The 21,079-nt window shown below is 41.3% G+C and overlaps 1 protein-coding gene across 1 annotated transcript in view; it reads left to right on the forward strand.

Annotated features, from left to right (window-relative positions):
• Positions 1–21,079, forward strand: part of oxsr1b (oxidative stress responsive kinase 1b) — a 42,004-nt gene that overhangs the window by 13,076 nt on the left and 7,849 nt on the right. The window contains exons 3-11 of the mRNA XM_040044503.1: positions 3,414–3,525; positions 9,525–9,663; positions 16,803–16,858; positions 17,088–17,197; positions 17,522–17,623; positions 17,715–17,848; positions 18,149–18,197; positions 19,528–19,593; positions 19,672–19,794. Of these exons, the coding sequence (XP_039900437.1) occupies positions 3,414–3,525; positions 9,525–9,663; positions 16,803–16,858; positions 17,088–17,197; positions 17,522–17,623; positions 17,715–17,848; positions 18,149–18,197; positions 19,528–19,593; positions 19,672–19,794 (891 nt within the window). The remainder of the gene's footprint in view (positions 1–3,413; positions 3,526–9,524; positions 9,664–16,802; positions 16,859–17,087; positions 17,198–17,521; positions 17,624–17,714; positions 17,849–18,148; positions 18,198–19,527; positions 19,594–19,671; positions 19,795–21,079) is intronic.

Consider the following 21,079-nt stretch of genomic DNA (forward strand, 5'->3'; position numbering starts at 1 on the left):
TCATTGGTTTTTCTCTGCTGGGGTTACCCTGCCTGGTCCACAGAGCAAAGAAGAGGGAGGGAGAGCCTGTCTCACCCTGATGGGGAAGACGACTCGCATGGCTCACTTTCATTGACAGACTTAAATTTATTCAGCTGCTTGATGATCAAATATAACTTAGTTTAGAAGCCAAGTGTGGGTATGTGGGCTCACCTGTTGGTTAGTAAACTCAAAACATCTGTGAGGTTTCTCAGTGTCTTTTTTCCTTGTTTATTTATTTATTTTCTGGGAAACTTGGGTACTACTACCCTTTACAATCTGTGTGCATTTAAACATGTCTATAATTTTTGTGGTCCAGTCACTTTGATGCACGCCTGTAGACTCCCTTATTATTATGTCACTTCACCTTCTTAACCCTCTTTTTGACTTCCAAGTAGGGCTGCACGATATTAGGAAAACCTACGATGTGCGATAACTGTGATCAATACTGCGATAACGATATGACTTGCGATAAAATAAATACCAAAAAAAAAAAAAAACCCAAATACATAATTTCCGTTTTACTGCAACAGTTTTATTTAAAGAAAGCTGCTGTATTAGCAGTGTAACAACAAAGTGCACTTTAACATTGAAACATTGCCCCCATAAAAAAAAATTCTGAGGCTTTAATTCTGAAAGACATCCTTCCTGGTCTCTAGAATTAGTTTTAAATACATAACTTAAATTATACCGCAAATTATCTCAGTGCAGCTGTTCATCATTTTACCACTCACCAAGTAGTTATGATGTAAGTCAAAACTGGAGAGGAAACTTTACTGTAGTGCTTGCGTAGTTTTCAGCTTGGCTCAGTTCAAACATGTTTCGTACATTTGTCGAATGGCGACGTGGGAAAAGTAGTTTCGTGAGGGGATGCGGTATCTCCGGTCCACTTTATGTATCAGACTGGTGAAGCCCTCTCTGCTAACTGTATTTATAGGCATCATGTGTTTGTCAAAAATGTGTAGTGGCCTCTGTTATTTCTTTGTAGCGCTTCGATGTTTTCTCATAAGGAGTTCCACTTGAAAAACTCGGATACAGAGACGGCTGTTGGACTGCTGTGCTCTTTGCCTTAACATTAGCAACCTTTGTTTGGCTAGCCCTATCTTTCTGGAACTCTTCAAACAGTTCTCTGTGGTTGTATTGAAGATGATGGTGGAGATTAGTCGTGTTTCCTCTGGTGGTTGCCACGAGTGTTCAGCAAGTTTTGCAGAGCAGCTGTGTTTGGAGAACGTCGTCTTTATCAAATCCAAAGTACCTCCAAATAAGCGAGGTACTATTTTTCAGCCTTTACAACTCTGACTCGTTGCTGCAGCGTTGTTCGCTCCCCGCCTGCGTAGGAAGCAGGCCTGTAATCCATTTGATTGGTTAATGCCGTGAAGGGCTCTATTCGACTGGTCAAATGTATAAAGGGTTTTCTTTGATTGGTAAATTCTTTAAAGCACATGTGTAAACATTTTAAGGTACCCAATTATCGCAGTTTACGTCGTCTTTTGCGATGGGCCCATCGCGCAGGCTGATATCGTGATGACAATAAATTTTCGATTTATTGTGCAGGCCTACTTCTAAGGACAACACGGCATCGCTCACCAACCCCAGCAATTCTTAGGCACTAACTGAAGGACCCAGAGTCAATAGTGATGACTCTGCAGCAGATGCTTGCTGCTGCTAATGCACATTGTGTAGCTAAGCATTTATGCTGATTGAATATTTGACTTTGATTGCTTACTCTTTGGCTCACAGGCATCTATTGATTGATACCTTAGCTTGAGTGTTAAGGCTTCTCCTTTAAGCACCTTACGGGGGCAACCCAATGTCGTAATAGGAGGGTGTCGTAATTGTGATAAAACCCCAAATCATCTTAAAATGTTGTTTGCACCTTTTGTATCAACAGTATATTTATACTAATAATATGTTTATACTTGTTTATACTATATGTTCAGATGAAATGGTGTCTATTCTGAATCTGAATCAAAATTATTAGCCAATCACCTAGAAAATTGTAAGTTTTGTCAAACTTTTTTCCCAAGGGTTTTTTTTTCCTTCAACATGGCTATTCAGCGTTCTGCAGAAAGCATACATTATTTCTGTTTGCACACAACAACGGAATTATTTAAACAAAAGTAAACTAAAATTAGCATGAGTTTTAGCCGTCTGGAAAAACTGACTGATGGGAATGATGAATGATGGGCTTTAACTTTGTAATACTCAAAGATTATAATATTAAGTTAAAACTGAGGGTTGTCTTCCATTTTTCACACAGTACAGAAACTTTAGCAAAGGTTTGAGCTGTCGCTTGATAAACCAACCAAATTAAAAATATAATATAAAATGCTTAAATTTCTTTTTATTTCTTTTTTGGACACACAAACCAAACTTTTTGTAATTTTTATTATTTACTCAAAACTCATACCAGGGTTGAATGGTGTTTCTCTTGTCTTTACTGTTTAAATGTTGCCTTTATCAGCTGTTGTGAAAGCTGATATCAACAGATGAACAACTGGCAGCTGATCATTTTGGCACTATTTAACTTAAAACTAAAAGGATTTTAAAAGTGGTTGGTGGTCTTCTGACACTCTTCTGCTCGAGTGGTTAATAAGAAATAAGTTGCGGTGGCTCTGCAGCTACAGTTTCATTCACTTGCCGAGCCTTCAAAACCTGCGTGAATCAGTGGTTCCACCCGCGAAGTCGGACAGATTTTATTCCTCTGAGGAAGCTTGTCTGTCCTTGAATGAATTTGGGACTGGTGCTGAAGTGATGGATTAGACCTCTGTGCCAGCCTTACCTCAGCTCCCTTCTTTACACACACACACCTACACACACACCTACACACACACACACACACACACACACACACACACACACACACACACACACACACACACACACACACACAGCTTTAAAGCTGTATAAAAGGCTGAGTACAGACTGCGTTGTCTTTTGTTTTTAATCTTTGCAGGGATGTGCATTACACTGACTGTGCCTGTGTCTCTTGTTAATACTGACATCATTAAAATTTTAAGGATCACGCTAAATTGAAAGAATAGCAGCAGCATCAATGCATTTGTCGTGACTGTTCAAGCTTTTCTCATCCTTTTTGGATGAAGTGAAGTTATTATAATTGGCTATTAGGCTCTATTTGTTTTGGTTTTGTTTTTGAGATGAAATCACAAGTAAGATTTATTGAGTCTTATGATAGCTCATCTTAGAGCCGACAACTCTGTTAAGAGCTCTAAAAATGTTTTTCTTGCTCTTCAAATCATCGGTATAGAACCTTTTGGCTCTGAATATTTCAAGCCATTTTAATGAAATGATGATGTTACAGAGTGTTTGTGTGTGTGTGTGTGTGTGTGTGTGTTAGCAGATTAACATATATTTCATTTTTCTTCCTTTAACAGAAAGAGATTCAGGCCATGAGCCAGTGCCACCACCCCAACATTGTGTCTTATTACACCTCCTTTGTGGTAAAGGATGAGCTGTGGCTGGTTATGAAGCTGCTCAGTGGCGGTAAGTGATGCTCCCCCCCCCTTATTTATAATCTGTCAACACCTATCAATTTAAATATTTTGATTCCCCTCGGGCAATTATATGTAATCTTGTTCTAGAAAGAAATTACTGTCTGAGAGGAAGATGCAAAGGATCCATTTGTTTGTCCTGCCCCCTTAAGTTATGTTATCGGGGTCCACAATTCTTTGGCAAGAGTGTGAGTGTTAGGAAAGCTGGGCTTCTTGCTGTCGGTGATGTTAACTGTGATTGTGGGGAATGTGACAACACTGATCCTCATTGTGTCCCCTGTGAGCTGCAGTTCTTTCCGGGCTTTAATTCAGTACAGTGCTGGAGCTAATGACAGGGCAGAGGTAATAACAACCCACAGGCTGGCGTCATGGCATCCATGTGGCAGTGCTACAATTAACTAGTGAGAGGAGCGTGAAGAGGAGGCCACCATGGAAGAAGAAAACCTCAGAATACAACTGTTACATCTGGAACTGATTATATTGTTCAGGTTTAATTTCATCAACAACATGTATTTGCGCTTTTCCATCAGGGCTGTGAGGTAGTCGAGATTTTACCTTGGACCTTGCAGAGACAGAAAAGGCATCCAGAGAAATGTGTTTTCTGCCAAACTTTTGTCATCTATGAGAGTAATGAGAGTGATGGTGATTTGTTTACAGTGATGCAGAGACCACTCATCTGCCTCTTCAACCTGCTTTCCATCTCAAACACTTAGCTGTTCAAGCACAAATGTACACAAACACACTAACATACTAAACATTTACACTCCCTTGGTACTCCAGTCCCCCTGTGTAAACAGCGTCCCACTGTAACGGATAGTGCCCAGGTGGCGTGCTTGGCGCACTCAGATACTCGAGTCAGGAGTCCCTTGGCAGCCGTCTTGCAGCTGTGCCCAGAGCACTGTGCCCGCCAAGCGACGCTTAAGCAAACGGCCAGCTTCACAGCAGGAGCAGACACCACTCAAGATGGTCTCTCTCGTTCGCCTTATCCCAGTTTAACAGAAGGCCTTGATGTTGGGTTTTATTGTGCAGAGTAATTAAATGATGGCCATGGCGACGTCTGCCATGGAGACGGACCTGAAATGAGGTCGAGTTTATAGACCATCACTCCACAGGCAGAGCATACCAGCCCAGAGGAAGGCAAGCTTCTGTCTGCAGCTGCTGTGGCTTGATGGAGCGTAAGAAACCCTCCACCCTACAGCTCCACCCTGATTTCTTTCTTATGCGTCTGGAAGACTGTTGACAGCTCAACAATCGGTCAGATAAACACTGGACATGTTTTGGATATTTTTTTAAAGACATTTTAAACAGTTTTTGGCTAAAAAGTCAAGTTCATCAGGTGTCATTGCTAGTAGAGAAAAATGTTGTATTACATACTGCAACACCTATTCACACATTCAGACATAATTTATGTTTTCTGAAACTATAACATTAAGAATAAGATGATTTCTGACTATTGCTTATGTTGACTAACACAAAAGGAACTCTAAACTGGGGTACTTTTAGCTATGGAATAACTTGGTTACTTTAACTATCTTACAGTTAGAATTATAATGGTGTGAGACTGATAATACAGACAAATGTAATCAGCCTCTCAAGTGAGTCTCTTATCCTGCTGACAAACTCCACGGTGCCCTTCTTGGACTGCAGGTGGTGATTATAGTTTTTGTTCTCTGCAGCGTCAGGCAGCAGAGCCCATGAACCAGTTCTCCACCTGTGCAGTTTCTGATTAGTGCTGCCTGGCTGTCCACACTAGTGCCCGACCACATTAACAGACACTAAAGTTTGTCTGAATACAGGAGAGGATGCTGTCTGAACAAGCAGCTGAATAATATTGAGGACCTCTTTGATAGGAGCTTGGCCAATAAGGCAATAACTTAAACCAGAAAGAGCTGGGCCTAGCTGGTTAGCTTAACTTTATTCATGTGTGTCTCTTAGGTAGGTGAAAATGAAAATGCAGAACATCTGGGACTGAATGCCTTTGGAAAATCTGTGTATGGGAAAAGGGTACTGCAAACTATAAGAGACCTGTTGAAGTGGACACTAATCTCAGTAAGTCGTCGAGATCATAGACTGTGATTTGGAGAATGTAAAAGCCAACGAGCACAGAAGCAGAAAAAATTAGATCACTAAAAGTAGTTTGTAAATTGAAGTCAGAAACCTTTAGAACCTTTTGAATGCCAAGTGTCTGACTTGGCATGTTCAAGTGCCATTTAGGGGTTTTCTACTCCTAACTGGCAACACGCCTGAGGACTAGCATGTGCTACTGGGATAAGAGTGGCACGCTGTTAGCCACCTTTTGATAAGTAGTAAGTTGGTGATGATGCTTCTTTAGTATATGTGCCACAGTGTTGTAGATTTAATGTTCCCTTTAATGTATTTGAGGTCTAACCCTAACACGGGACGGATCTCTTATCTGACTCTCCCATTCAAGGCTTAACTTGCAGAGTTGAGTTTCAAAGTAGGTGCGCTGCAGGCATAGTTTTTCAGGAAATTCCTGTTCTGAATGTGACATGTGAAGGACTGTTTCATTACAGCGTCGCTTAACCTGTCACTGACTCAACTCTCAACGAAGATACATCTTCGGAAACCCACAGGGATGGAGTGAGTCGTGCCAAAGCAAGAAAAGGAATGCGTTTCCAGATCAATCGGCAACTTTTCCCGGCCAACTGTACCTGCGCTGCTGCTGAGCTCAATGCACTGCCACCTAAAGTAGAGCCCGGCTGACAGCAGATATGATTGAATTTAGCACATGAAAAAGCTCTGCCGAGTTCGGAGCCGGTGGATTTCTCAGATCATAGTGTGGTCCTCAGCTGCTGCTAAAAGCTGATGGGGAGCTTTTCAAGGCATCTTCAGGTTCACGTAGAGAAGACTATGAAATCCAACCCTCGTAAAATTTTGCATCTTATTAAAAGTTTCTGACAGAGGCTTCTTTCAGTCTGAACCAGTAACCATATTTTTACACCACCCTTACCTTGCTGCAACCCCTCCCATGTGCTGTCGTCACTTTCTTCCTCCAACTTTACTTGGCATTCCCCATTGGCCTTTAGCACAGTTGGCAACAGCTCTCACTTCCCCATACCCCTCCTCCCCCTTTTTTACTCTCTCATCCTCTCTAGATCTCAAAGTTCCTGCTCTGATCATAAGAATAGTCTGCAAAGGTGATGTTCATAGATAAAGCAGAGAAATGGAAAAGTGCTGCCGCTTAGTCACTAAAAATGTGCATGAATGTAATTGAAATAATTATTTTTACAGTGTTTATATTCTCCACAGTGCACTCCACTGTGAAGGCTTAATTTATTCCATGTGATTTGTAAGAACTCGTCCTCTGGATTTCTAATCCATCAGGTGTCTTTCCCATGCAGAATAAACCTTTGGACTGTTAACCTGTCAGTCATTGTCAGTTTGCTAAAACAACCTAATGAGGCATGAAGAGTTCAATCAGATGAATCTGAAAGAGGCTGACAAGGCTGGCATTTAGTAATCCTCCAAAGCCTGCATCATGCTGTGTGTGTTTGCACTTGCGGGACCTTTTCCTCGGGCCACTTTAGTTTAAAAGAGACTTGTCAGCAGCCTTGCCAGGCAGTGGGATTCTTGCACAATTCATGAGATCACAATCACAAGAGAATCAATCTCTCCAGATTTCAAGCTATTCACTTGTAGCCAAGCAGTCAGTTACTCACCAAGCAGTGTTCCATGAGAAACTACTGGACAACACCTGAAACATGCAGCTCTGAGCATGTTATAAGTGAGATATAATAGCTGGTTTGTCCAGTCACTTGCCAAAGCAGTTCTGTGAACATGCTTTCCTGCAAGAATCTTTTTTAAGGTGCAAGTTTTCTTTACAAAAACAGCAACAGTTGCCTAAAGAGATACGATCAGCGCGGACAGTCGCACAGACGGTGCTCGAGGCCCTTGCGACCGATCAGTTTAAAGTTAGCCCACTGCATGGAGTGATAGAGAACTCGTACAATCATCCAACCACCTGTCAAGTATTGTTTTGAATGTATGTGGTGGTTTTTCTTTCCTCTGTAAAAAACCATCAGGTAGCAAGTAAATCTTACCATAGGAGATTATTGATATTTGACATCTTTAACAAATAAATTAGATCAGCTGAAGTTAATGGACCGCTACTTATAAATTGCTTTTCTACTGTAACTGCACTCAAAGCGCTTTTTTACTACAGCCCAATCAAATACACTCATCCTCATACAAGTGCTTTTTTTAAATACTTAAGTGCTTTGTCTAACATTTGCACACACATTCGCACAGGGGGTAACCAGCTTGCCCAGGAATACTTCAACAAGCAGACTGGGGAATTGATCCTTTGGATTGGTAGACCCTCCCACTCTACCTACTGAGCCTCAACAGCCCTGTTAGTGGACTTTAGAGGTTCTGGTCGGTGTGTGTTCTGAAATAAAGACTTTTAGTAATGATCTTTTAATCTACCTTTTGGCAAGAAAGTGAAATACTACATTGCCTTATAATAAAGTGATGCTTTTATTTAATAGTATAAAGATCAAGTGGAGTCATGACTTTTCAAATTCTCTTGCGTAAAAAGCCTGTAAGGTCTGCCACATTAGCTTCATAATCATCCTATTATTCATCTGCTAGCTCATTTGGACTACATAACCCCTGATTTGGATTTGGCTCTGTTCACCTAGCCTCCTTTTCCGCAAAGCTTCCCTCATTGTCAGCTGTCACCTCTTTCCTTCTCTCCTCCATCGAGCCATTTCACATATGGAGATGGAAAACAGACTGAGCAGAAGCTCTGCGAGAGGAAGGAAACTATATACGAAGGAGGGGAGAAAAAATCAAACCGGCTGCCTTTTCTCAATGAGCTTCAAAGAGCCGTCACATCAGAGAAGCGAAGCTGCACTCTTCTTTTACTTTCCCAGTTCACTCCTTCACATGCTCACGTACACACCTATTATTTCACACTCAAACACACATCTAGGATGCATTTCCTGCCGATCCTCATGTGTTTGTTTTTTTTTTCCTTGAATTTTCGTTGTTTCATTCCCTCAGCGCTGGCCACATTTTCTGCTTTGCACCGTCACTGCGCGATAAACCTGTTGAACTCATCGCCTCTCCCTCGCTCCCCTCTTCCTCTGCCTTTCTGTCTCGCTGTGTGTACGACTCTGTAATAACACTGTCTAGTCTCAGGTGGCCCATCATCCTCTGCTCCTCTGGGGTAATGCAGCGAGTGCTCGACTAAGTGCCGCAGGCGAAGACATCCTGAAATGATTGAGCAAATAAATATCTTTGCACCTCTAGTCTGGCATTGTTTGTTAAAACACAATCAATTTAACCTGGAATTGTCATGAGCCGTCGCCAGACCTTAAAGGGACCTTTTTCCAGCTTCTGTTTTAGAGTTTCAGGGACACATGCACAGTGTGGCTGTGTGACGTTTGTGTCTCGCTGCAGCACAATAAAGGTTGTCAGGCAAGTGGCTTTCTTTTCGCTTCTCTGCTTTGTTACCACTCACCAGTGTCGCCCAATTTTCTGTCACACAGAATGCAAATAACTCGACCTCTTTTCAGAGAGGTATTTGGGTTTTTTTGTGTGTTTTTTCTTTTTTTATTTTGTGGAAAGCTGCACAAAGGAGCTTGTATACTGACAGCAGTCAGTTATAGCACTCTTTTATGTAACAGGAGCAAAGCAGTTGGAGACACAGTGACCTGTCTTTTTTGCTCTAATCAGGGCAGGTCAGTTAACACAGCTACTCTGGTTCTCCATTCACTGAAGACAAAAACAACTGTTTGACTCGTACCCTCAAATGATGACATATCCCCCCCCCCCCGTGTGGATTTTGATCCATTTCCAACGCCATTCATGTCAGGTTGTGCTTAGTTTTGTCCCCTTTCATATAAGATCAATAATCAAGACTCAAATCACTGAGCTGTGCTGAAATTGATCTTGAAATGTTCCGTAATTACTTGCATCTCTGAAGATATTCTCTGCATATTTTCTGCACATGCTGTACATATGGTGTTTACTTATTGGATGTGATCAAGCATATCATCTCACGAGGGGAGCACAAGACCGGCGTCCTGGATGAGGCCAGCATAGCCACAGTGTTGAGAGATGTTCTTGAGGGCCTGGAGTACCTACACAAGAATGGACAGATCCACAGGTAACCAGGCCTGTTGTGCTTGAGGGTTTATTGAGCAGAAACGCAGCCCCTGATATTCTCTCCTCTGTCGCTCTAATAAGTGTCATGCTAATAATATGCTACCCTAGGACATTATGTTTTTATGCTGGGCAGTTTGTATTTGTATTGAAGCATATGTGTGAATATGTGTGTAACTGCAACATTAAATCACATCATGCTGTCTGCATAGAAGAGATTCCTGTATAAATTTATGGTAGGCCACCAAAACTTGATGTTTTTGACATGCAGATTTAATTATTAGTCCTTAATATTAATGAATACATAAATCAAGCTCAGACGTCTTTCCTTAAAAGCCATGGTAATGGCTGCTCTTACTGGGCTCATTAAAGGTTTTTATAATGGACTATATCAATCACACATGTGTAGTAGAGCTGTTCTGGTTTAAGTTTCTTAAAGAAACAGAAAAACAAATGTAATTAAAAAAACAGGCCTAAACTTTGACTTAAAGTATATTAATAAAATTTTAAACAGCCATGGCTGAATTGGTGTGTGAGATGATTAAGGAGGTTAAAAATATTAATAAAAAAAATTAAGGTTGTGCAAATCTGGTAATTGAACTCAATGAAGTCATTTCTCATAATATAACAATATTGCTAGAGCCTGCTATCCTCGTGCTTTGTTTTTGTTTTTTAAACCACAAGTGGCACAAGTTTATGCCCCTTCTCCATCATCATGGATTTCCAAGCTAATGGGCTTTTCAGAGTCTTTGTACACTGCACTGTCCGAGGTAGCTAGGAAGAGAAAACTTAAACTCGCAAATGCTAGTTCTGTTTCCATAAACACGCAGATGGTAACTGATCTCAGAGCATGCTAGTCTTCCCATCGATCTTCCATCAAAGACCAGAGGTTTATCCACAAGGGGCATGAATAAAGAACCAGAAAAAGCTGGTGACATCACAGCTTGCCCAGCTCCAGCTTTTGTAAATCGGACACTGCCATGAAAATGACACATGCTACAGATTCCAGTGGCTCATACTCAAATAGTTAAATTAATAGCCACCCACTGATATAAATACAGATATAAATATAAAAAATATATTTATATCTACATTGATTAGATAGTTTGTTAAAGGTTGCAGCCACCTGCTGTTTGAACCTTCTGTTTTGAGGGGCAGCCAATCAGGAGAAAGTTTTCTAAGTATGGAGTTGAAATGGTTTCTTTCCCACAGGATAAACAGATATGCTACAATAAGGTCCAGTGCTTTAAGATAAAGAATCATTTTGAACTTGCTTGATTTTGTTTTAAGAAAATGATATGTTAGTGGTTTGTATCAGATTAGTCATCAGATGAGGCATTTGACTGCGCACTAGTAATGGACACATTCACTTCTAAAGGTCAGGGTCATTGTTATGTATATTGTGACGTGGCAATACTTCACCAGTGGGATGCAACAAATGGGGGGAAAAGCAGCAATGATTGCTTTGTGGCTTACCACTTAAGAATGATTGTGAATGAAAATCAGTCTGTTCAATTTAGATGTATCATCTTAGTTTAAAAACTGTGAAGGCGTAATTACTGTGTTTTTAATAGGTGCTGAAAAGCATCTGAAAGCAGACTCACAGCTTTCACAGGCTAATGATGATAAAGAGTTTCTCTATGAATATGCAAGTTAAATGTGTCAATGACAGATTTGCATGCCACAGGAAATACCAAAAGCTCCCCTTTAAGCCAGTTCAAGACCTAGCTAAGTCCCTGCACTCAGGCTGTTATAATGAACTCTAAGCCACCACAATATTTCCTACGTATGTAATATTCATTGCTCACTTATTCACACTCCTCTGTTCTCCCACCGGCATTCGCTTAGCCTTGGTCAGGCTACGTGCGTAAATAATGCATAGCTTTTTGCCATGGATAAGTGCTCAGCAGTAATCAGAGTAGAATGCCAATGAGAAACGGAGAGAGGCTTGTTCGACCATGAGCTCGGATGAGGAATGTATTGTCAACAGCTGTGTAGCTGAACTAATAGACAATGATATCATCAGCTCATTAAGCTGCTAATTAGAAAAATACTCTGTCATATAGAAACTGCAGATGGAGGTAAAAGGACTTACAATAAACACTGTTTAAATTACTGTGTTAATTAAAAGAAAACTCCACCGCAGCGGTGCCTCTGCTGCAGGATTTAAGTGTCAACTTTCAGCATAATCTGACAGGGTTATCAGTCAGTGCCAGAGAGGGGAAAATGTTTTTGCCTTTTTTTACTGGTGTCTGTTGGAAGGAGACAATATAGAATCGCGACTAGATCGTTAATCCTCCACGTCACTCCAGCCCTGGACTGCAAGGTGCGATTTGTGAGAATGAAAATGTAACGTAACTCCAGCGTTGAAAGTTCTTGACGTGAAGAGAGTAAAGGGTGACGAGTTGACGAGCGCTTGCTGATGTAAATATCCACATACGGCCCTGTTTTCACCCCGTGTAAGCTGGATCATATGAGTCGGAGCCTCGGGGCAGGGGTGAGGAAAGAGTCAAGGGGGTGAGGCTTTATGAGACAGGAGGGGAAAACAGAAAGTGTCACATGATACGTTCCATGCAGGCCAGGACTGCAGGAAAGCAATTAGAGTCTTACGACCTGAGCTGTGGGCTGAAGTGGAGACATTTATCACAAGACGGTGAATTGCTTCACCTTCTCATTCACAGCAGTCTGAAAAGTCCCTGATTCAAAGGTGACACTTGTCCTCTAATTTTAACAGCATTCAGTCACCAAACACATAAGAGAAGAATAAAACTTGTGCTTGACTTTTTTCCAAGTTGATTTGTTGGAGTTCAGTAGCTAAAGCCTCCTGGGCAGCAGCGATCTTACTGTCGTGGTGAGCTCTTGGTGTTACGCATCTCTTAAACTTCACTAATGAGGTACATGAGAGGGCTTTGCCGAGAAAATGACTCACTGCGTGGTTTGGGTATGATCAAGTCATGGTGGTCTCTGGGACCAGAGAGGCGTTTGATTTCAAATACAATGTGAAATTCAGGGATATGGAAACGGCAATTAAAGTGGATGCAGAAGAAAAATCATTTTGTTGGGATGATGGTATTCTGGAAAGAGGGTAGGATGGAAAAATCTGCAGAAGACCCACAAGGCACCTAATAAACCTTCTTTTTACTGCCCTGTTAGGGCCACTGTGTGCCTGGCACCGGGATGTAATGTCATAGGAGGTGACCTGGTGGAGATGCAAGGTGCACAGTCTGCCAGATGAGAATGATAAATCTTCTTGACAGTTTCATACCATGGCTGTTCCCACCTGACTATTGCCCAGCTATAATTTCAGCAGGTCATAAATGTGAAAACACCACATGTATCTTGTTCACCATTTAGTATCTTTTGCTCAGATAACACCTTTTAAATTCTGGAAACATTTTAGAATTTGGTTACACTGGATATAAGGGGGCGAAACACTCTACTGAACATATGTCTCGATAACTCTAAGAGTTCATTTTTTTTTCTCATTTAAATTTACTCCCCCCACCCCATATCTGCTCCAGTATTTCTTTGAACTTGCATGGTGCATTGTGTCACCAGCTCCTCTCTCCTCCTCCTCCTCCTCCTTTTCCTTTCCTGTGAATCTTAATGACTGGCCACATTCTGCAGCCCTTTTTCTCAGAGCATCACAATCTACTGCAGTGAACCACAGCCTACACAGTTCCTGAATGAATGCAGGAGGTTCAATTAGATCGTCTTCATCACGCTTTGTGAATGATGGAGAGCTTCACGTGTTTTTCTTTCACAGCAGAGCGTGTTATAAGTGAAAATCCTCATACAAAATTATTTTCGAGGGATTATTTGTTTTCGGTCAATTTCAACACGCTGAACAGGAGCATGTCACGACTGCAGTGGTGATGATGATGTCATATATGGAAATGTAGATGCTGAAGTCACTCTGAGGACATGAGAGAATCATTGCTAACATTACGGTTTCTTTATAAAAGAAGCATTAAAGTTAGGACTGATGTACCTTGAAAAGAAGCTGTTTTGAGAAACAAAGAGTATTTGTCCATTGGTATCAATACATCAACAGTGGTTTTTTGGTTTCATTTTTTTTCCCTGTTTGAAATACCTAAGCAGCTGTATAATATTACAATCACACAAGGAAAAACAGTGGTTAGTGGTTGGAGAGCTAAATTATTGCAATCATGTGTAATAAACGTGCAGTCTCCTTGCCTTTTGAAATAGTTGCTTTGAAGACAGGGACCAGGTCTGCGATCAGTAACGGTCAGTTGTTGTCTTCAAAGTGACTTTGGTGCATCAATACTGCGACAAACTGGCACTAACACTGACTCAATCTGCTCTTAATTTGCAGTTGAATGTGTTGAAATTGAGAAATTACATGCAATCTGTTTATGATTAACTATGATAAATTGCAAATTTGTTGTTGTCTGCATGCAGAGAAATCCACATTAACTCCTTACATTCAACCAGAACCTCACAGATTTAAGACAAATTCAAAAATTCTGCAAAATGACATTGCATGGCAAGGCATGGTTGCCCTTGTTTTTATGTAATAACTGGTTGCCACCTGGTTTTATTGAGTCGAGTCCCCTGTTGTAAAGAGACACAATGCAGACGAGTTTGATTCACTGGGACATAATGACTCAGATTGCAACTTCTTGCGGCCCTCAAGTACTTCTTTAAAATTTTCCAATCCTCCAATTTTGAATCCTGATAACTTTTTTCCCTTGTTGCCTCCAGCAGGTTGAAATTTTAATGTCCAGTGAAATATCAAAACAGTTAGGCAACGTTAATGGGCTACATATAATTTAATGTCATGTGGAAAGAACCATTAAAAAAAAAAAAAAAAACTGCTTAAAAACCCACCTTATTTCAATATAAGGAAGTACAAGTAAAAATGTAATCTAATTCAAATATAGAGTTTTTGAACTAAACACCTCTGTTTTGCTTCTTAGGTCAGTTCTGTCTGCTTTAGCTGTAGTCTGTTTTTTAACTCAGATTAGCAAATGTAGCATGCCAATGCAACAGTCAGCATTGCTAGCACCAACATATTTGACTTGTAGCTGTGAACATGTTAGCTTACCAGTGTTTGTATTTTGCTCAGAAGACTATTGTGCCCAAACTACTGGCTGTACACTCTTAGGCTTAGACTTTAATACTAAAAAGAACCTACTAAGATGGCTAGAATAAATGCTGAATCACAAGCATGAAAAGACACGACTGGACCTTCAGAGAAAGACGGTGACTGTGCAAATGAGGAGAGGTAATCTGAGGATACCTCCAAACCTTCCTTTTAGCTTAGTTGGTCCACTCAGCACCACCCTTCCAGTCCTGTTTTAAATAGCAACATCTAACTATCAGACGTAAAATATTCCTATCCTAATTTCTGAAGTAAAAATGGTCGTCTAAGAAAAAGTAACAAGTGCGGGGAACTATGAGATACTGTGACCTGATGTCACCGAGCTGTTATGTCAGGGCGGCGAAGTGACAGCGGGACAAGCTGGAGAACCACGAGCTCAGACACTTGTATGACAGAAGACATTTCTAACAGTCTGTCTCAAAGCCAGTAGCAAACACTGTCATGTTCACTTCTCATCCACCCTTTCTGTTCCTCTGCATCTGCGTCCCTACAGTGACTGTTACATAATTGGGCTCCCCTAGATATAAAGTCACATTAAAGTATTGAGCACAATCAGCTCTTTCTGCCTCAGCTGTAGCTTAGAGAAGACATTGGTGCAACCAGCATGCTTAGTATCCCAGCCTGCTTCTCGAGAGCTGTTTAATCCATAAAGTCACTTAGCCCTGAAGTAGGGATCCCCATCTTTAACATTCCTAATGTCCTAATATTGTCACGTTCGCTGCCTTCCTTCCCTCTGGTACTCAGCATTTACCCACTCCCTGTCACTACAACATCTTTTGGCTGTGTGGTGTTTTCAGTGAAGCACTCTTACTGAAAGTGGCCTCTACACTCAAGTATTCATCAGCATTTGAACCAAAAATCTAAAGCGTGGCCTACAAACTCTTGGCTCCCTTATGCACACTTTCTTGGGTAAAACTGTGCACCGAGCTTGTAGCTGCAGGAGAAAAGGCCTGAAGCCAAACTGCCTTCTCTAGTTCCTTGAGTAGTTTTTGATAAACTGGAACCTCTGGACAAATCGGAAAATCTAAAGGTGTAAACGTGCTTCAGCACTCGTCTTGTCTGACTATCTTTCATCAAGAATCACAAGAATCCGTGCAAACACCACATTTCTCTCTGCAGCGTTTTCCCCTCCACATATTTGGTATTTGGCTTGTTCTTTTACAGTCTTTCTGGATTGAATTATATTCCTAATTAAGTGGTGAAGAGAGCCTTTGTTTCTTGGAAGCTGTGTCATTCTCATCTCAAACACTGTGCTCTGAAGCCTATTCTATTTTTACATTCATTCAGATGCATTTTAGTTTGCAGGCTGGATCCTACAGCATTCGATTTCCAGGCTTTTTACTGCACTGCCTCCATCTGGTAGCAACATAAACTGCTCCGTGACTCAGATTCTGTCTCCTTTGAATCGTTTGTCTGCTTGCCGATGCAATTTAAAGTGCAGTCTTGGGGTGATTTCTGGAAAGCAAATCTTTCGGGTGTAGTAATCTGTACTTGGCATTCTGTGAGCTTTTAGTGTTACAGTGTTAAAATGTACATTGATTTCCTGAGAGGCTGGACAGCACAGAGCACTAGCTGTGGTCCTCAGTGACACTGCTGCTATCCTTTATTTATTTTTATTTATTTTTTTTATATCCTCGCCTTTCGCTTGACCCTTCGTCATTATCTCTGTTGCTATGACAACTCTGTGTCTGGCTGGTGAGGTGGCAGTATTCGTTCAGTGTGGCAGACAGGCAGCCGTCCCTGCTGAATCCTCTTATCGCCACCAGGGGAGGCTGAGCAGGGATGAACAAATTAACCACAGACTGTGTCTGTAATGAAGTCTTTCAACAAAAGAAATGGTGCTAAAATTATAAGAGCTAGTTGCTTGATGATGCCTCCTACAAATTGTAAGTGGGTTTGAACTGAAAGAATTCCTCAATACTCAAATTATTCAGACTTTAAATGTCTTTGCAGTTTTGATGTGACAGCTGTGTGGGAAATGTTCATTTCATATACAAATTCTTGTCTTGTCTTCGCAGAGATCTTAAGGCTGGAAACATTCTCCTCGGGGATGATGGTTCAGTGCAGATTGCAGGTATTTACCCAGAAGGCAACAGCGCCTTTCCTCTGCTGTCATTAGTGATTGGAGTTAATGTGCCGCAGCCTCATTTATTGCTCCCCCGTTCGACATCTGAATGTTTCTCGGTGTATTTATGCACATGAGCTGCAGTCTGTGGAGGGAAACACGCTCTCTCGACAATAACATTATTGACTCGCTGCTTTGGGCTATTTGTCTGTGTTTGTCTCACTTTCTTTTCATTCAGACTTTGGCGTCAGTGCCTTTCTAGCCACGGGAGGTGACATCACTCGAAATAAAGTGCGCAAGACTTTCGTGGGAACGCCATGCTGGATGGCCCCAGAGGTCATGGAGCAGGTCAGTCCTCGTCTAGGAAGGAAGTAGCAGAGTTTCTTGGAGGCACAAACGGCCAATTGCAAAGCAGATATTTTTGTTTTGACCTAATTTTAGACCGTTTTAGAAATCTGCCATTCTGCTGCACCACCACCAGTAAGGCAGGAGGAATTAAACTAGCAGATTATTATTATTATTATTATTAAACAGTCTTATTTTGCATTTTATTTTATTTTTTTTTACTGCAGTGCAGAACTAGCTGGAGCTAGTGAGGAGTCTGATGTATCTTTTGACTTGAATGAGGTGATGCGGTACAAAGTTGTAAATCACTGTGTCTTTCTTGAACAGGTGAGGGGTTATGATTTCAAAGCAGATATTTGGAGTTTTGGGATCACGGCCATTGAGCTCGCTTCAGGAGCTGCACCTTATCACAAATACCCACCGATGAAGGTACAGTTTAATATGCCTAACAAGCTAGATTATTACTATTTTACCGTAGTGATGAATAGACGTGAGTCAAAGTCTTTCTCGTGTCTTTTAGGTCTTAATGCTGACACTGCAGAATGACCCTCCAAGTCTGGAGACCGGCATCACAGATAAGGAGATGGTAAAGAAATACGGCAAATCCTTCAGGAAGATGATCTCACTGTGTCTACAGAAAGACCCTGAGAAAAGGTGCTTTTATTATAATTTACTTGTATACATTTCTTTTTTAATCAAATGCAATTTTTGCTCATCTGCGGTAATTACAAAATCGATTTACAGTCTGTCAGTTTACACTGAGTAGAGCGGATTTACATGTGAAACAAAGCAACCTGTAATTGGAGTCATACTGAGCAGACTTGTTGTTCCAGCAACATTGTTTCACTAGATAAAAAACCTAGTTGTACAACATTTACAAATTTATTATTGGCAGCCGCAAAGCCGAATCAGTCAGGTTAACAGAACTAATTCAGTGTCGCTGTTCTTTTTCAGGCCAACATCATCAGAGTTGTTGAAGCATAAATTCTTTCAGAAGGCAAAGGTAGGTGTTTGAGCTGCCTCCACAACTTAGACCGAATCTTTTGCACAGTGAGTCAGCAGCATCTCTGCTTCAGGCAGCTCTCGAGGCGGTTGATGAGTAAAGGTCTGTGTCCGCTCTAGTGTTTGTGTGTGAATGGCCTCAGCTCAGACTGTGCTGTTCATGACTGGATGGATTGTTTGTTGCTCGCAAAGTTTTCAGTTGATAGAAGCAGGGGGTGTAATTGATGAGTCACAAGATGAAAATAAACCAATAACAGTTTGTGCACTTTGGGTACTTTTTCAACTTGTCAGTGTGTCTGACCCAAGCTGAGATCATTGCAGCCTTACTCTTATTATTGTTATGTTTCTAACAAAGGCAGGGATAAGCGGTCTAACGCCAGTGTCTGGCTGCCCAGTACCCAAGCAGCTGGAACAACCAGAATGCTGGCTCAGCAAGTCACACAGCCCAAATACAACCTGGTTGGTTTTCTAGCTGTGATCCCTGTTCGCTGTAATTACTACAGTACCGTGAGTGGACAGCAGAGGGCAGACTTTGTCAGTCTTTTATAGCTGGTGTGCTGTTGAGCATGCAGGAACTACTTTTAAACAGCCATTTATGAATTTCTTTTCTGTTCATCTTGTTAAATGTTATTTGTTGTTATCTTGCAAACAAGGATACTTAACAAACGTGCTGCAACTTCAGTCATCAGTAAGGCATCTTATTGATTGAGGCTTAGTATGAGATTTAAAAAGACTGACTTGACTCTCAGAGTGAGACTTTGATAACTTGGCAGCAAAACGTTGCCCAGTAGAAGTCTTGAACTCATCAATGTAAAATTAGAGGCCCTTATTTTGATGACCTCAGTGGACTCGTGTGCCATGTTACACCACACTAGTAGGCGGTTGAATCTCCTTTTGCCACCAAAACTTACTCAGTTCTTTGCAGCGTAGATTCAATAAGGCAACAAGCAGTTTAAGAGGTGTACTTAATAAAGTGTGCGTATATGATTCAAATCTAGGTCAAGCTGTCATGTTTAAAGTAAAGTAACTGCCCTTTCATGTGCAGTCTGTAACCATGTCAGAAAGACGGTGGATACTTCCCAGCTTTGAATGCACAGTTGTCTTAGTGATACCTCTGGAGTACCTAATGAATTGACCAGTGAGAGTATACAGGGTCATTGGATCCAAGTGTTGCATGTTTTTAAGACGGGTGTGAAAGATTTTGAATTCAGTCCTAAATTTGACCAGAAGTCAGACCGACCAATGATAAGCTTCCGTTTGTCCTCGTCAAACATGTGTGAATAAATACAAATGTTGATGATTTTTGAGTATGTTTCTTTCTCTCCTGGCAGACACACGAGTATTTACACGAGAAGTTGCTTCAGAGGGCGCCGACAATAACGGAGAGGTCAAAAAGGGTAAGGCAGCAAAGCTTTAAACCCGCTTCTCTACTGCTATGAAGATCAGCTCAGATGTGTTACATGTGAATGCATCAGGTACGTCGAGTGCCAGGCTCCAGCGGTCGGCTGCATAAAACAGAGGACGGCGAATGGGAATGGAGCGACGACGAGCTCGATGAAGAGAGCGAAGAAGGCAAAGCAGCTGCTGCAGCCATACGGGTAAATGGAACTTCCTCCTTTTTTTTCCCCCTCACATGCACATATTAACACTTTAGCTGTAGTCCACGTGTTGTGTTGTGTCCTTTGATCACTGTGCTCTGTTTAAATTGTCATTCTGTGCAGTAGCATGTTTGTCCATGTGTCTCACCTATATGTGTGTGTGTGTGTGTGTGTGTGTGTGTTCTGTCTGATGGCCAAGGAGCAGCAGGTGAAGCCTGTTAGTGCCCCCAGGCGACAAGTGCGCTTCTCCTACCCTCTCGAGCTGCCTGCACCCAGGGTTGTTCACTTGCCACCCTAATACAGATGGCATTCCCCTAACAAGGAAGGACTCTCACATGTTAGCTGGGTTAAGCCTGATGAGGGGAAAAAAAGCTGGATTATAAAGTTTATCTTTAGAGCTGTGATGAAACCGATTAGCAGGTCTCGTTTGAATAGAAAAACAAATCTGCACATAAATAAGCTGTTATCCTTGAGATAATGCTTGGTTTGTTTTTAGCTTTCTGTAACTTTACACTAGTAATTAGCAGACTGCAGGAAAACTTTACTGCTTTGTTTCTGAGCTGAAATCTGGACGTGCTGTAGATCATATGTTTGTAGAATTTGACCCACAAGTCATTCTCATCAGAATCTATTAGTCAGGATTGCAGGTCTGTCTTTAAACAGGGAAAAAAGATATATATTTCACAGGGGAGGAAACCAACTGTAGCTCTCACAGAAGTGTTAGATTTTAATTGGATTCAGAATATCAGTAGCGCTTTGCTTTTGGAGAGCATTATTTAAATCAAAGGCGTGAGAGTTACTGTTCCTGGAAGCCATCTGTATTTTTAATCTGTCTTTTTAAAGTAACTTTCTTTTGTAATTTCTACTGACCAAATCACATTTAATTAAAACAAGGCAGGTAACTTATTAGCCGTGGAAACGATCATTAAGTGCACTAATAACCATCAAGGGAATAAAACAGTGTCTGCTCCTTTCTCGCTGCTTTGTAATTGGCTGCTTGATGGCAAACTGAACTTTCACTGGCTCAGGCTTTAAAGCTCGTTATATCTCCAGACTCCATGAATTGGCGGTCAGTTATTTAAACTCTGCATATTTTTAATACCAACCTGAAAAACTCCTCTCCACAGCGATGTAATTAAAGATTGTTTGTGCTGTGCAGAGTGGCTTTGTGTGAGTCCGAACACAGAGCAAATGTGATTTCTGGCATCAGTCCAGTCCTTATAATGTCCTCCCAGTGAAGTCAGTTTGTCTTCATTTGGTCTGCAAGGCTTTTGTTTATCGCCAC

Source organism: Simochromis diagramma, unplaced genomic scaffold, assembly GCF_900408965.1.
Source record: "Simochromis diagramma unplaced genomic scaffold, fSimDia1.1 OVJJ01000602.1, whole genome shotgun sequence".
Taxonomy (NCBI): domain Eukaryota; kingdom Metazoa; phylum Chordata; class Actinopteri; order Cichliformes; family Cichlidae; genus Simochromis; species Simochromis diagramma.